Source organism: Ictalurus furcatus, chromosome 18 (assembly GCF_023375685.1).
Source record: "Ictalurus furcatus strain D&B chromosome 18, Billie_1.0, whole genome shotgun sequence".
In the NCBI taxonomy this organism is placed as follows: Eukaryota; Metazoa; Chordata; class Actinopteri; order Siluriformes; family Ictaluridae; genus Ictalurus; species Ictalurus furcatus.
The window spans coordinates 14,727,833-14,745,619 of record NC_071272.1 but is presented as its reverse complement, the minus strand read 5'-3'; the positions used below and the strand labels follow the sequence as shown (position 1 = coordinate 14,745,619).

At 39.6% G+C, this 17,787-nt stretch overlaps 2 protein-coding genes across 5 annotated transcripts; one reads left to right on the top strand and one right to left on the bottom strand.

Moving 5' to 3' along the window:
* Positions 1-921: 921 nt before the first annotated feature.
* Positions 922-10,531, bottom strand: rab38c (RAB38c, member of RAS oncogene family). Of its 4 annotated transcripts, none has more exons than XR_008388376.1 (5): positions 10,202-10,531; positions 7,493-7,773; positions 4,447-4,619; positions 2,931-3,758; positions 922-2,844 (listed from the first exon to the last, which is right to left on the bottom strand). XR_008388376.1 is itself a non-coding variant. In XM_053648663.1 (4 exons), exons 1-3 carry the CDS (start codon positions 10,392-10,394, stop codon positions 4,458-4,460), a joined length of 636 nt encoding a protein of 211 aa, XP_053504638.1. In that variant the 5' UTR covers positions 10,395-10,531; the 3' UTR covers positions 922-3,758; positions 4,447-4,457. The 4 variants fall into 4 exon arrangements, 1 of the variants encoding a protein (XP_053504638.1); XR_008388375.1 differs by having other exon boundaries at positions 922-3,516; positions 3,638-3,758; XR_008388377.1 differs by having other exon boundaries at positions 3,638-3,758.
* Positions 10,532-12,287: 1,756 nt separating this feature from the next.
* On the top strand, positions 12,288-16,535 carry rab39ba (RAB39B, member RAS oncogene family a). The gene is made up of 3 exons (XM_053648662.1): positions 12,288-12,640; positions 14,656-14,882; positions 15,749-16,535. The coding sequence occupies exons 2-3, from the start codon at positions 14,668-14,670 to the stop codon at positions 16,173-16,175; spliced, it is 642 nt and encodes a 213-aa protein (XP_053504637.1). The 5' UTR covers positions 12,288-12,640; positions 14,656-14,667; the 3' UTR covers positions 16,176-16,535.
* Positions 16,536-17,787: the final 1,252 nt, after the last annotated feature.

Genomic DNA, 17,787 nt, shown 5'->3' with positions numbered 1-17,787 from the left:
GTGTGTGTGTGTGTGTGTGTGAAAGAGAGAGAGAGAGAGAGAGAGAGAGAGAGAGAGAGAGAGAGAGAGAGAGATTGCCTTTCAATCAATGGACGTATTCACTGCAGGGGTGGAGAGCGCACTGGAGATGTGCAGAGAGATCGGCAGGATGCTGACATTCAGATGAACGACGTGCCGATCAAGGACGAAGAACGAGCGCGCGATCCCCCCCGTAAGTGATGAGCGATCGAATGCGTTTAATTGAAGCAGACCCTTGCGTTACTACCCGCAATAGGACATCACTATGGTGACTGCTACCCTCCCGCGCCGCCGGTTAACCATGTAACTGCTGCTCCGATACGACGAACCGTTACGATTTACGATTTGGTTTTCTCCTCGCAGGTGAGTTGACGAGGTGACGCGTGCAGCAGAAAGACGCCCGGTCTAACACTAAGCCGCAGAGCAAAAACAGGATCAGGATCAGGTTCAGGTTCAAGATCAGGCTAGCTACTCAGTCTCATTGTCAGATTCCTTCAGCCTGCTTCATGAGGACACTGCAATGAGCACACAACCATCCGTTATCCCAGTTCCACACCAAGGTCCTCACGCATGCAAATTCAGCTGCTCAACATCATGATGTAGCACAGATGAACAAATCCAGCGTTTGCCTCCAATTCAGAGCCGGATGCTCAGCGCAAAATGGCAGAATCAGGTGACCCGAGAAAGAGGAGGAGGAGGAGGAGGAGGAGAAGGGAGAAAGGAGGGGGTCTGTCTATCCGGGGTGGGCATCTTAAAGTGAAATTTTCACGATGCACTCTGAAACTCTAAAGCTTAATACATCCATCCATCCATCCCCCCCCCCCCCCCCACACACACACAGAGCACACAGATTTATACAACACACACACAGTACTACTGCATCACCAGTTCATTTACAAGATGTGGTTTCAAATTCCTTTATTCATCTCCATTATGCATCTTCCAAATGGTTCGGTACATTTCCATGGTCATGAATGTGGCACAATAAATAAAGTCAATAAATACAGCATATCAGCAGTGAATGAAGAAAACAAAATACACACAATGTTATTTAAATAAATGCTAATTCCTACTTAACAGATATAAACTCATGATCCATTGGTTTGGTCATTGTGGAATCATGGGGCAGTATGCTCACGTCCCCATTTAGCTCAGTTTTTCATTACATCCATGCTGTAGTTCTGGTAGTCATTTAAAAACCGATTTGAAACATTGTTCACTGTAGTGCAAACAAATCATCTGCTCTGTACTACCCTACCCAAGCTTATTCATGTGATCCTTCTTGTGTGCATCTTATGTTCAGCACAGTAGATTCCTAATCCTACAAAGCAAATAATACTGTGTCCTGGTTTGTTTCTACATTTAAACATTTTGCATTCAAAAAACTTTTCAAAATATATACAGTATCTCACAAAAGTGAGTACATTTTTGTAAATATTTGATTATATCTTTTCATGTGACATTACTGAAGAAATGACACTTTGCTACAATGTAAAGTAGTGAGTGTACAGATTATGTAACAGTGTAAATTTGCTGTCCCCTCAAAATAACTCAACACACAGCCATTAATGTCTAAACCGCTGGCAACAAAAGTGAGTACACCCCTAAGTGAAAATGCCCAAATTGGGCCCAATTAGCCATTTTCCCTCCCCGGGGTCATGTGACTTGTTAGTGTTACAAGGTTTCAGGTGTGAATGGGGAGCAGGTGTGTTAAATTTGGTGTCATCGCTCTCACACTCCCTCATACTGGTCACTGGAAGTTCAACATGGCACCTCATGGCAAAGAACTCTCTGAGGATCTGAAAAAAAGAATTGTTGCTCTGTATCAAATTGGTCTGCATGGCTGTCGTCCCAGAAGGATGATGATGCACAAGAAAGCCCGCAAACAGTTTGCTGAAGACAAGCAGACTAAGGACATGGATTACTGGATCCATTTCCTGTGGTCTGATGAGACCACGATAAACTTATTTGGTTCAGATGGTGTCAAGAGTGTGTGGTGGCAACCAGGTGAGGAGTACAAAGACAAGTGTGTCTTGCCTACAGTCAAGCATGGTGGTGGGAGTGTCATAGTCTGGGGCTGCATGAGTGCTGCCGGCACTGGGGTGCTACAGTTCATTGAGGGAACCATGAATGCCAACATGTACTGTGACATACTGAAGCAGAGCATGATCCCAGCATGTATTCCAGCATGATAACAACCCCAAACACACCTCAAAGATGACCACTGCCTTGCTAAAGAAGCTGAGGGTGAAGGGGATGGACTGGCCAAGCATGTCTCCAGACCTAAACCCTATTGAGCATCTGTGGGGCATCCTCAGACGGAAGGTGGAGGAGCACAAGGTCTCTAACATCCACCAGCGCCGTGATGTCGTCATAGAGGAGTAGAAGAGGACTCCAGTGGCAACCTGTGAAGCTCTGGTGAAGTCCAGCCCAAGAGGGTTAAGGCAGTGCTGGAAAATAATGGTGGCCACACAAAATATTGACACTTTGGGCCCAATTTGGACATTTTCTCTTAGGGGTGTACTCACTTTTGTTGCCAGTGGTTTAGACATTAATGGCTGTGTGTTGAGTTATTTTGAGGGGACAGCAAATTTACACTGTTATACAAGCTGTACACTCACTACTTTACATAGTAGCAAAGTGTCATTTCTTCAGTGTTGTCACATGAAAAGATATAATCAAATATTTACAAAAATGTGAGGGGTGTACTCACTTTTGTGAGATACTGTATATATTTTGTTGCAGAACTTTAACGTCAGGCCAGTTTGCACCACTGCTGTCCTAGCACCATTAGATACCTTTCGCAGCCTTCGTCATATTTAATATCTGTAAAATTAACCAAAGTTGGGGTTTTGAACAAAAAACAAGCAAAAATGACAAAAAGTACATGACTGTGATGCATGCTGTACCACCTTGCTAGCACTCTGCGACACACTGTCAAGTGCTATTCCTATGTTTTGGATTAGCAGTCACTAATTGGACTTTGCATTGTAGTTTGCTGATTTGTCTCCACGTTTAATGGTTTGTGGTTTTGTTTCTGCTGTTTTCATGTTGCTATGTGTCAGTGTGGATTATCCTGATACATGCTGTGACTACTGTCCCATTGCTTGTTCATTGCAGTGTTTCGTTTTCTTTCTTTCTCTATTTTTTGTAAAGCAAACTTGAGATTGGAAAAGGCACATTAAAAAGAAAACATTATCATTAATATTATTATCCATCCTCAGGGCACAAGGCGGTGGACACCCTGGACAGGATGCCAACCCCATCACAGGGCACAATCGAATACACACCCATTCACAAACTATGGACAATTTAGAAATGGCAATCAGAATACAACGCATGTCTTTGGACTGGGGGAGGAAACCAGAGTACCTGGAGGAAACCCCCGAAGCATGGGGAGAACATGCAAACTCCATGCACAAAGGGCAGTGACGAGATTCAAACCCCCAACCCTGGATGTGTGAGGCAAACGTGCTAACCACTAAGCCACCATGCCCCCTAAAATAACATCATCATCATCATCATCATCATCATCATTATTATTATTATTATTATTATTATTATTATTATTATTATTATTATTATTATTATTATTAGTCTGATCCTGAGCTTGGCTTACTTTCAGTGCTGAGTTGTACATGTTCTCTCCATGTCCCTGTGGGTTTCTTCTGGGTTCACTGGTTTCCTCCCACCTCCCAAAAACATGGTGTCACGTTGTAAATATGTGTTTGCATGGAGCCCTGCGATTGACTCACCCATTCAGGGTGACATTATTATTATTATTATTATTATTATTATTATTATTATTATTATTATTATTATTATTATTATTATTACTATGCCTTGAAAACTTGCATGTACCCACACACTGAGGGTAAAATTGCAAATATTTTCCCCAACCCCTTGAAGTATTCATGTCATTTTCATACTGTGATTTCTTTTTAAATGGTAGTCTAAATGGTAGCTCAGTAGTTAAATTCTTTGGATTACTGAGCTACTGATCAGAAGGTCTGAAGCTCAAATCCCAGCACCATCAAATGCCACTGTTGAGAGTCCATGAGCAAACCCCTGACCCCTCAAATACTCAAGTGTGTCAATTATAGGTCACATTAACAAATGAGGTAAAATGTTAATGCATAAATGGGTTAATCATTGATCTATTGGTCCACCAGCCAGCACAATCTTATGCTGCTCACAAACTGAGTAAAGAGGCTCTGTAATTTTTCTTCACAGTGCCTTTTTGGTCTTTTGGCTATACACAAACTTCACCAGTTATTGGGACTATACTGTAGATGAAATGCTATAGGAATATAAACCAGCAGTTTTTCTTTACTGCAGAGCCTTATCTTAATTGCTTTTTTTGAGGGTGAAGCCAGTAACTCTGTGCCCTTTTCTCATGCTCTCTCTCTGACTTCTGCTCCTCATTACCATCAGTCTCACTATTTGGGACATGCAGAGCATCTGGCTTTGCCACGATCTTTGGTGTTGTTGTTGCCGGACAGGGTCACTGTATCCGGGTCTGAGTCACAGGCAGCACTCTCCTCATGGGCCAGTATGTTTTCCACCAGGCACCTGATTGCTGCTTCAATATTGGTGTTTTCCTACGACAGACAAGAGTCACAGATAAGAATGTGCTTTGGATTTAGTGCTTATTATACAGCAACCTCAGCCTGCAGTAAGACACATCAGCCTACAATAAATCAGTCACTACCCATTCTTACGTTATATATAAAAACAAAAAACAAATAAAAGCTGTGAGACCTTGGGAGTTACATAATGTAATAATTATAATAGCATTTTCATTTAAAAAGTGTTTCAGTGTACTGAAGGACATTGTACAGATACACAACAGCACATAAAAAAGTATGTGATAATAACAAAAAGGTAATATAATTTAAATAAAGGAAAAGGAAATAAAGATAGAAGGAGGCTAGGTAACATGCCTGGACCTGGAGCGTAAGTCGGAATCAAAGCAAAATGTGTACTTTTGGTTCATTTTTAGTTCTATTTGGGTTTGCTTGGTGTCACACTCTGCCAAAAGCACAAAATATAGTTGAGGGGCATGTAAGGAGGAAAAACACTCATAAAACATCAAAACTGAAATATGATGATGCTTTTCTCTTGGAATTGATCTTGACTAGTCCTGGTCTTAGACTTGGCAGTCTTGACTTCAACAGTATCTTTATTGAATTTAGATTGGCCAGACAAAATAAAAAATTGGCCAGACAAAATAAAAGGACTAATACATGCAGAAAAACAAACAAATAGGGGAAATAACAAAACAACTTATGCAAACATACATGCATATATCCAAACATTGGTACATTAATATAGTGATGACATGTGATGGGTGTTAAGCCAGGTTACATTGAAAATATACAGGATTATTTGGATCATGGGGTTCCATATTTAAAAAAAAAAAAAAAAAAACTTTTCATGTTTTCCGGTAACAACATATGTGATTTTTTCCCATAGCCAGACAATAAAACAACTCCTGAAGCCACTGTTTAAAATGAGGGCTTTCTGTACTTGCTAGTAATGTTTTTAATATAAGAATAAATTGACAGAGATGTGTCTGTCAATTGACTGTCTGTCAACCTGAGCGGATGCGGATGTAATAAAGGAGTGGTGCTGTGTCTTTAGGGTTGATGGAGATGCAATCAGTGACTGCATTTACATGCACGTCAATATTCCGATATTAATAATATTAGTACTGAGTCATGTAAAAACCGTAATCCGATTGCCCGCTTCAGATTAAGACAATATTCTGATTCCGCAAATTCTAATCCCCAGCCCTGGAATATGCCTGTTTTAATAGGAAGTTTGTTGCATGTAACAGTCCCTCCGCGATTTCACGATTGCAGAAATGAATGCTAAATAAAGCAAATGGCGCAATATTCCGAGCTGCTCGCAATTTTTCGAAATTACTGCAGATTTTCCGCAGATTCAGTCCAAGATGCGTCACGTGATGTCATCAAATGCACAACACTCATTCAGTTGTGCCTCGAACATGAGTACAGCTAAAAGGAGCCATTTACCAACGGACATCACTGTGAAAACAACTTTGTGCAATTGGAATTTTGCCAATTCAAATAGTTTTCCACAAGAAAAGCACAAAATAAATCACGTTTTTTGGTCACAACACTCAGCATAAAAAGGAGATATTTGCACATGCTCAGTCTGCAAGGAATTGTGGGTGCTAACAGATGCTTATCTGTAGTCTAGGTATTTAGGAATGGCAACTCAGGCATACTTACAACAACCATGATGGCTGTACGCATAAAAACATTGCATTCTGCAACCAGAATATAGACCTTAAACAGAATTTGATGTGCATGTAAACATAGTCAGCATGGCTTCAGATTTGTTATTGTTGAGCCTTAGAAAGTTTACACTCCTCCAGGTAGTCAACCAATGCTTACATGTAAATTTGTGTATCATCCGATCCAGACCATGCCATCTGTTGATTTTGCTTGTACATAATCAATGATAGCAGGCAAAGAAATGAGCCTTGGGGAACACCATAGAGAGGACAAGCAAGTCTGATCTAAAACTATCAATCAAAACAAATTTCTGTCTCTCTGAGAGATAAGATCCAGGATAAGGAACCAGGAGAGGATAGTATCAGTAAGGCCAACTATGATATATGTAATGTCTCACCCTAAACTTTTAATCTCTACGTTTTAACATGTGCAGTGCATGAGTAAATGACAGAATCACTGAACTGTGTAACATGAACAGTAGTCAGCCTATATGACAATCATGTAACCACAGCAAATTCTGCAGCACTTAGCAAGCAGATAAGTCACGATATGAGCACCACATTTTGTGAAAGCACAATGTTTAACTTGTGTAACTATTCAATCTGCTTTATGTTTCAGCCTTATCGTTCACCCTTTCCCCTCTCATTTTTTATTTCAAATATAAGACTTATCCCTTTGGCCTCAAGTGCTCACACAGCAGGGTGTTAATATTTATCTGAGGAGCTGCTTTGGGTCCTGTTCATACAGTTCCTTTCTCACACACCCCTGTGTACTTAATTAGAGAAGAACTGCGAGTTGAAACACATGCCCTCTCTAAACTGTAATATGTGTCCATGTGGTTCATATCCCATTAACACACACACACCATCATCAAACACTGACCTCTGAATCATCCCAGTGTAAATACGCAGAATCACCAGACCAACATTTAGGCCATTTACTTGAATCTCCAATAATATCAATAATCAATAATTTCAATAATATAAACTCAAAATTCCTTTACTGATTCAAAATATTGTGGAAAAAACGACCAGGCTGAACGAAGTTGAATAGTTCTTTCTGGTTACAACCCATAAAAGCTTATGTCTGGTTGGACGTCATTAATGTTATATAACAATGACATAAAAGGACTTCATGAAAACACTGCTTTGTTAAACACATTATAAAACCCCTCAGTTCCCTCACATGCACTACGATTAACGTCCACTCACCTTGGCTGATGTTTCAAACCAGCCCACGAATCCGTTTTCTTTACAAAATGAGTCGAGTTTGGGAATCTGAGTGGACAGGCCTTCCCGTGACTGGTCAGACTTATTGGCCAGCAGAACAGCTGGGACCGGTTTGCCATTGCTCAGAGTAACCTTTGAGTCCAGATCATCTTTCCACTTTGGTACCGCATCAAACGTCGATGCCCTGGTCACATCAAATACTATCAGAGCTCCTACAGCCTCGCGGTAATACACCCGTGTCATATTGCCGTAGCGTTCCTGACCTACAAAAAAGGAGCAAATCCCAATTCACACATTACTGCGTTTATTACATGCATATAAGTAACTTAAAACTTCTGACATGTCAAAGTTTTCAAGATTTGGGAATTCTCAGTAATATAACAAGCTGTGTTTTTTTGTTTGATTAACTTCAAGAAAGAGAGAAAAAAAGAGTGCGGTGAGGGAAGTGTCTATGTCTTTATAGCTGCTATAACATAAGTGACAATAGGAGCTAACTTGATTCGTAGACATTCCACATCATTAAAGGTAACTATAAATGGATACAAAATTTTGTATGACGTGATTCTTCAATAAAGAAATTTTGTTAGCTTTGGCAAATTGCTGCATTATAAGAAGAATAAAAGAGTAACTCTGCTTCTCATTGGGCCCATCACATTACTTTTATGTTGTATTGAACATTGCACACATAGTACATGTGTTAAAGATCATTGAATCAATAAATGTAAGTATTGGAGTCCGTATGGTCTTGAAAATGGATCAATATCGAACTGGAATTCAGAATTAAGAATTGGAATTCAGATCCGATAAGTGGACATACAGTACTGTGCAAAAGTCTTACCCTATTTTTTTTTATTATAGATGTTTATTTTATTACAAAAACATCTTATATTTCCAAACACTACTTTTCCAAAAAATATATATATTTAATGTTACAGAAAAATGTTTGTATGTCAGTAAAGAAGGCAACATATTAAGCAACAGACCATTTTCAGACAAAAAAAAAAGAGCTGTGGCAGATTCTTTAACATGCTCAGTAAAACTTCCCAGCTAATTTCCTTATAAAACTGCACAAAATGTTCCTGAGACTCTCTCTCCAAGTTTTTATTGTATATATACACACATGCATTTTCCTTTTATATTCTTGTATCCCTCTCTGTTTACCTTTATTAATCACTGTTTAATTTTATATTTTCAATATGTTTCATTTACTACTATGGGTATATGATATGTATACGTATTATATGTATTATATATATTTTGGGTCCTTGGGTACCATGAAGGGCACATATAAATACATTATTATTTAAAATAAATAAATAATGACTTTATTTATGTTCTTTATAGTATTTTTAATGTTGAAACATTGCATGTGCCTAAGACTTTTGCACAGTGATGTTGAGGAATAGTATGCAGTGAATGTGTGTGAAGTTGCCTGACATGACACAGTTCTTGCATGTGACCACTGAGCATAAATTGTCTTAAAAGCCTCTGACGTTGATGCATAAGTTGGCAGTTACTATAGATATCATATATCAGCTTATGGCCAGAGTTTTGATAAGAGTATTGTACACTCCTGGGCAAAAAAAAAAAGGGCCTAGCTCAAAAATGGCAAAAATATTAAGCTTTAAATGGTCTTAACAACAAATCAGTGGTCATTCAAATCACTGTATATAAGTGAAATCATTGTATATAAGTGAATTTCCCTGGTTTCTGGCTTTTCCATAAATAGTTCACTGCAGCATAAGAAGAAAAGAAAATGGTGGCACAGGACGTCTGCAGAGTGCATTTGTTTAATACTCGCTCATTTTCTGACCAATTTGTTGTTAAGAGCATTAAAAGCTTAATATTAGCCAATTTGGGCTTGGCCCATTTTTTATTTTTTTTTGCCCAGGAGTTTATTGGGAGGGGGGAGGGGGCGGGGGTTATAGTATGTTCCTAGTTAGAAATGTTACTCATTTATAATGCACTGAAAGAGAGGCTAGGACAGAGAAAGACCGAAGGAAAGAGACAAAGGGGCACAGAAAAAAAGGGCCCTTGGCTCTACTCCTAACTCTCATGTGACTCTACATGAGAATGAGACAAGCTGAGGTGAACCCAGACACGACTACTATTCCTCTGCATTCCAAAGAAGAGAAGAGAAAATCAAGTCAAGCAATGTGATGTGATGTGATGTGATGTGATGCAGCCCAGAGGAAAGCTTCCTTATTCAAGCTTGTTTTAAAAATGCATCTACTTTTTTGACTGATTTCAGGGAACATTGGACACCTGGATATAAACACAGAACACTGTACCATTTAATGCCTGACACGTTCCAATAATAATAATAAAAAATTAAACTCTTGAATCATCCCTGCTAAAAACCAACAACACAAAAACAATACAAACCATCACAGAAATTCTAATGGTTTCAACTACAAACACCATTACAAACTATCAGCTATGCATTAAAACCTTTACCATTACTGGTCCTTAATGGTATCCACTAGACATAACATTCCACCAATAGAAGGCAACAAATGACACAAAAAGTAGAGACCCACAGGGACCATTACAGTTCCCATTAAAACCAATACAATTCCCATTATAACCATTAAAGATTCTATGTGATTTTCTATTGTTTTTGTTAGTTTGTTTGTTTTTTAAGCAGGGATATCATTTATTTAAAAAATAAAACATTAAAACCAGTCTCACCTGCAATGTCCCATAACTGTAAACGGATGACTGTGTGATTGTCCCAGTTAAATACCTTGAGCGCAAAATCCACGCCGATAGTTGCGCGGTAGTGCTGAGAGAAAATCTGATGAACATATCGCTTAATTATAGACGTTTTCCCAACTCCGAGGTCTCCAATCACAAGAACTTTGAACAAATGCTCTTGCTGCATGATTGAACAGATCTACTACCGCAACAAGCACGAGGACTACGTAGGTTACTGCTTCATTTCAGCAGCTTGGAGAAATTCAGACATTCTTTAATCACTTAGAAAACAAAACAAAACGTCTGAAATATCTTCGAGTGAGACAGGGATTACTTTTTTTTTTGCCTGCAATGAGACTAATAAGATAAACGCTTCAAATCTTTTTAAATGACTATTTTAAAAGTATTATAAAATAAACTTCATTCTTCTAGCTGTACTGCACACCCTGCTGCACTGAAGAGTACAGAAGAGAGTGAGCCTTCACGGCTCCCTTACTGTGTAGCAGCCAAACCCCATCCTGCGGTCTCGTGCACACTGAGGGCGGGGCTCCAATCTCTCCAACTTCCGGCAGTAAACATTGCCTTACTGTTGTTGTTCCCTTAAAAAATAAAAAAGGAAAAAAATTCATTCATTCATTCATTCATTCATTAGTTAATTTAGATTTAGACAATTCAACTAAAGACTGGCAATTGATAACTGATTGGTTGAAATGTCGGAAGCAGGGAAAACTAAACTACAGGACAGGGGGTTCTCCAGAACCAGGGTTGTACAGGATTAAAGGGCGAATTAGTGTGTATATACATGGTGGAGTTACCAAACAAACTGACCATGGGTGTAATGGGTACAATTTCAAAGTAAACAGTGATGAAAATAGCGTGGTGGCTCAGTGGTTAGCCGCACACCTCTGGGTTTGGGGGTTTGAATCCTGCCTCTGTTCTGTGTGTGTGTGGAGTGTTGAAGGGAGGGATGGTTCCTCTGGGTACTCTGGTTTCTTCCCCTAGTCCAATGGGTTTGTGCCTCGTCCAGGGCGTCCCTACCATGTGTACCGAGTTCCCTGGATTAGGCTCCAGGTGACCCTGCAACCCTGAATAGGATAAACAGTATGGGATGTAGTGCGCACAAGAAAGAACCCCAATCGTGGTCCTGGAGTACCCCCTGTCCAGCACATTTTAGTGTTTTCCCTGCGCTTACACACCCGCAGTTCAACTCAGAACATGCTGGTAATTAGCTTATTAGTTGAATTAGGTGTGTTAAAGCAGGGAAAACAGTCAAATTTGCAGGACAGGGGGTACTCCAGGACCAGGGTTAGGAACCTGTAGTCAGGGACCATTCTCCGTTTCCCTCTCTCGTCAGAAAGCCCAGTGTTATACTACCTGTTCTCAAATCCTTAAACCGACAGCGAAAAAACATTTTTCTGAAAAACACAGAACCAGAACACACACACACACACACACACACAAATAAATAAAAAAGTCCAGTCAGAATTACACATAAATTAAACACTCCAAAATCTAGTGGAAAGCCTTCCCAGAAGATTGGCGGTTATTGTAACAGCAAAGGGGGACTAAATCTGGAATGGGATGTTCAACAAGCACATATGCGTTAGATGGTAGTGTGTCCACATATTTTTGGCCATATATCGAACACTGAGCATACATGTACACACACCACCAAGTGACACATTATTTTCAAACTACACACACCACACACAAACAGATATTGAATTACCAATTTATATTCATTTTAAATTTTAACAATTTGATCACTGAAAAAAAACAACAACATTCGTATCTCCTTATTATGGAGCATCTTTTGCATTATAATGGATTTACAGTTCATAAGCCCTTCACCCACAGGACACGTATAAATGTGTATCGATTGCACCATCTGCACAGAGCCTTATCTGGCTTTTCTACTGGGAGGTAAATAATTTGGCGACTCGTTTGTAGTAGGCCTGATACAGAGACCCTCCCACATACCGTAAAGGCTGTAATACGCGCGCGCGCGCAGGAAGCACGACACTCCGCGCCCCCGCCAATTGCGCAATCACTGTGCGCTTTACGGCAATGGTACTGATGAGGGATGAGTCAGGCTATATGATGCTGATGATGCTGCCATTTCATCAGCAAATTTTACAAACATTCTTTCGTGTATTATTATGAGATTGAAGATTCGATTTCGGAAATGGATTTTTAAACAACAATAACAAGACTTAATATTAATATTAGGTGACGCTCTTGCTCAGTGATTATGGTTCTCGGTACGATTGCACCGTTATAAAGGAAACTAGTTGCATAGGCTATTATTTGTAACAAAACCTGCTCGGATGTGTGTGTGGGTGCTTTGCTTGGGGACGCAGCTTGTTTTTCAAACCGACACACAATGAAGACCATGGGTTTTGCCTTTGCAAGACATTAAGGAGCTTGACTGAGGTATTTGCAGTGTGTTATTACTCGGTTGTGTGCCTTAATAAAGCGTCAGTGTGTGTGTGCGCGTGTGTGTGTGTGTGCGTGTGTGTGTGGCCTGAGACGCGCATTTTGCTGAAGACTACTTGCCTGAGGATGCAGTTTGTACTCAATTTGCAGGCCTGCAATGAACAATAATGTATTTATCTACTCACCGAATGGCCATGTGTTCAAGTCCAGGCTAAGGTCAATGATAGGAATTGTGTTGGTAAAATAGTCAGTTGGTTTGATCGTCTAAAACGCTTTAATTTGCATGAGAAGAACTGATGCATTAAATTGCAGCATCATTCCAGTGTAGCAGCCTCATCACAACACTATCACTGCCATTACACTCATCCTGATGCTGTGTTGAGCCAAAAATGGCTGGGGGAGATTGCTGGTTGCTTGCAGCTCCAAATCTGGGACTCTAAACAAGCTTAGAAAATTATTCAGACATGTTAGAACTGAGGTATTCTCAATACTCTTCATTCTTGATCTCTTTTGAGGCCTTTATTTATTTATATGCTTTATTTGCTTTTCATTTACAGATTAGGCTATAAGGAAATACAGTTGTAAACAGGCTTACTAGATTATTGTATCGACATATTACAGGCACCAAGAAGTAAGTATGAGAGAGAAAGGCAAAACATTATTATTATTATTATTATTATTATTATTATTATTTTAAAAAGTGTCCAAGGGATCAAGTGCATGTACCCAAAATTTGTACTGGCACCCCTGACAGGTGAGGATTATTATGTATACAATGATGTATAACATGGGTAGTTTGGGGGCTTAGTGGTTAGCACATTTGCCTCACACGTCTGGGGTTGGGAGTTTGAATCCCACCTCCACCCTGTGTACGCAGAGCTTGCATGTTCTCCCCATGCTTCGGGGGTTTCCTCCTCCAGTCCAAAGACATGCTCTGTAGGCTGATTGGCATTTCCAAACTGTCTGTAGTGTGTGAACCCCGGTCCAGGGTGTCCCCAGGACCCCCTCGTGCCCTGTGGTCCATGAGATGTCATGGCTCCCCCACGACCCTGTGTAGGATAAGTGGTACAGAAGATGGATGAATGGATGGATGATCATTATCATTCTCCATGCATAACTACTATAACTACTATACTACTAGTAACTACTATAAATTATTCATTGAAAGTAATAGGAAAGGAATGTGTAGTCATCGGATAAGTAACAGTTCTTAGTTTCTAAAACAGCCTCCTCTTTGGAACTGATAGAGAAACACATTGTAGAGACCCATTAAGAGGAACGATGAAAGAACTATTAAGGGCTCAACATTTTCTAAGAGTGTAGTTACTAGAGTGAGGGCTGTCTGGACTCACTGAGTTTAGTTAAACAGGTTAAAGGAGTGAATATTAGACTTTACATTTTAGAGTAAAAGTATTTAATATATTAGTTACTACTGTAGTTATAAACAAATTGGGAGACTTAATATGGGACAAAAGAAAGCATAATTAGAGGACAAATTAAGACAGACCAGTCATAGACCAATAGAAACATTTTCATTTGCCAGTTAAAGTTCATCCAGACTGAGCCAGTACTGCAGTTAGTTCTGACTGAGTGATTATGTGACACTAATATTTCCCATTTGTATTTGATATTAAATTTTAGATAGTAATTGTGTTACATGCCTATTTTAAACCTGATGCATTAGTGTTCCTATAGAAAAGTTTCATGTTAATGTTACAGGGAATATTTTGCCATTTTTATATTAAATAATTGACTGTGTTTCTGATGAAAACATAATCGAGGCTGTCTAGGATTTTGTCCAAGAAGCCTTTAACAATGTGCTGATTTCTTTTGAAAACTACACCACAATGCACCTGAGAGAAAAAATAATACCAAACAACAATTATGATTAGATTTTTTTTGGATTGCTTTTACTGTTTATCGTTCAATATAGTTATTAATTAAACAAAATGACTTTTGCACAGTACTGTGTATTTCAACTCAAAGCATATTTGACCTTTTTTTGTCTATAGATCTCATGAGATATGGAAGCTATATGGCTATACCAGTTCCGATTGATCGTCATTGGCGACTCGACAGTAGGCAAGTCTTGTCTGATCAGACGTTTCACAGAGGGGCGTTTTGCACAGGTGTCTGACCCCACTGTCGGAGTGGATTTCTTTTCCCGTCTGGTGGAGATTGAGCCAGGCAAACGCATCAAACTGCAGATCTGGGACACGGCTGGACAAGAGAGGTTCAGGTATAACTTCAGTGGCATTTTGTATATCGTAGATGTGAGTAGAACCTTAGTAAAGTTCACAATGGCTTCCTGACTCTGCTGTCACATGGATATAATGCATGTGGAAAGCCAGAAAATTGCTCTAGGAATATCTTATACAGTTTAATACTAGGGGTGTAACTCAATGCCACTATCTGTATCTGTTCAGTGCTCCAAATAACCATATCTGTATTTGTATTTAAACCCAAAGTGGGCGTGGTCTAACCAAAAAGTTCAGTTTCCCAAAATAGTAGACCAATTTAATCCACCAATATACTGACCGGGCAGTTACTAAGGATGAATGAATGAACACGGTACATGAATGTTTCCCAATTTTCTCCCGACAATAGACTGGACACGCATGTTAATGTCGGAAGGTTGGAACGTTAATGTCAGGAGATCGGGAAGAGCCAAGGGAGCAAAATTGGCCATGGATTTTTCCAGTCTCCTGACAATAGACTGGACATCCATGTTAATGAACATGGTCTTTGTTTGTCCCACAAGCTTCATCTCTGAGTACCATTGAAAGTAAAATCCTTGAGCAACTTTAGTTGTTACTTCATCTGCGATCCATGTCCCAATATACACCTCTAATCTCATGCCCTGTAAAAATTTTCTGGCAATGTTTTTATTTTTTCCTAAAATGAATAATGAATATTTATATTTATATCCATTTAGAACACAAGAGCTTTTGTATCAGGTTACATCCTTAATCTATACCTGGTTGTTGTCAGTTTGGTTCTTCTTTCCTATGTTTAAGTTTAACAATGATCAGCTTTTGCTTGAAATTGCACTCTCCTTTTATTACTTTGATGTTCTGATCTGCACAATGTCCATTTTTTTTATAGATCTATCACCAGGGCTTACTACCGTAATTCAGTGGGTGGCCTGCTGCTGTTTGACATCACTAATCGTCGCTCCTTCCAGAATGTCCATGAGTGGCTAGAGGAGGCGCGCAGCCACGTGCAGCCGCACAACATTGTCTTCCTGCTGGTGGGCCACAAGTGTGACCTGGAGCCGCAGCGGCAGGTGAGCCAGCAGGAAGCAGAGAAGCTGGCAGCGGCCTACGGCATGCGCTATGTGGAGACGTCGGCGCGCGACGCTATTAACGTCGAACGGGCTTTCACAGAGCTGACACGTGATATCTTTGAGCTTGTCAAACGGGGCGACATCACCATCCAAGAAGGCTGGGAGGGGGTGAAGAGTGGCTTCGTGCCCAACGTAGTGCACTCGTCTGAGGAAGTGACCAAGAGTGATCGCCGCTGCCTCTGCTGATTGGCCATGCCCTGCAGCTGCATCATGCTTCTCCTCTGCAAACCCAGTCATATTGTGCTCCTTTAGCTTGGCCTCTTACACTGCCTTCTCGATCGGTGAGCTCCTGAACACAGCTGTATATAGCAGAACCCAGATCCATTTTTAGGACACTTGTAGGTTCCTTCAACCTCACACCTGAGTAGTTCTGCACAAACACAGGCCTTGATCTTGTTCAAATATCAGTTTAAAGATAATGAAAGCACCATTTTTATTGCAAAGCAAAGAGCTCTGGACTAAACTGGATGGACCATGCACAGAAAAGCATAACCAGGAAGAGTGTTACATTAAGAATGCTTAAATAAGTGAATACATTGGCTCCTTGACCTAGTCGTGGTCTTATGAACCCAGGACAGAAGGCAAATTCAGCCATCAGTGTCCTGTTCTCCCCCAACCTAAACGGTTTGTGGAGATATGAAAAGGCAGAATCATACAACTCAGAGTATCACTACTGTACATCTTTGGTTGCCACGTTGTGTTCTACTTTATTACCATCTATTTGCTATTTATCTCATTTGAAACATTTTAAAGAATGTTACCTGTTTTCACAGGAAGCATGCAGTGAGCTTTCCACTGAGCTTACTTGCTGGTCTGATTTGCAAATCTAACTCCATTTCTGCTATGAATACAAGCGCCATAACTTGGTTATTCGTAAATGATTCACTCACATGCAGTAACCTCTGATGTTTGACTATTAATCGGGATGTCAGATGGAACATTTCAGAGATGCAAAGAAGGACAAGTGTAACGCAAACACCAGTCACAGCTTTTAAAAACGACGACATCTTTTTCCTCCTTATTATTCTAGCATCTAGTCTCTTTTCCTTTCTGATCCAGTCTTTAAACGAACATTCGGAATGGGGTCTTCTTTAGCGCTTTAACCCTTTCATATCCATCAAAGAAATTTTATTGTTTGACTATTAACCAATACATTGTCATTTAACAGGTTGAACCAACTATTAGCTATGTATTTATTGATCTTGTATGAAAGATGAAATGTAATACCAATAAAATGTGACATGAAAGATTATTAATGAAAGACTACATCCCATCCAAGTTGTTTATTTGTTGTGCTTCAGGTTTTTGGGTGTAATGTAATGTTAGCTTGGATTTTTATTCTTAGAACCTAAAATCGACTGGGATCGTCAAGTCATTCAAGAATGACAATTTTATTTAAAAAACAAAAACAAAAAACATTTTACATGACATTTATTTACAGTGTACAAAATCCAGTGACAAAAAAGTACAGATTATAGCAAAGATATATATAATATACACTTAAAAGTGAAGCTGAAAGGCAAATGGCTCGGTAGGCACGGGCGTCTACCAGCAATAAGGATCTTCAAGGGGAAATTTGAACTCAAGCACAGTTCTGCATCGGAGAAACTAACCTCCAATCTGAAATGCCTGAACGCTAATGTATCTCAGAACACTTACTCAGAATATTTACATGTACAGAGCATGTAAATAGACACATTTCATATATCATACATGGTAAAACTATACAAAAATACATGTCTAAACTTGTAATATATGTAATACAAAGCAGGAATAATTAGTTCATTAAATATAGACA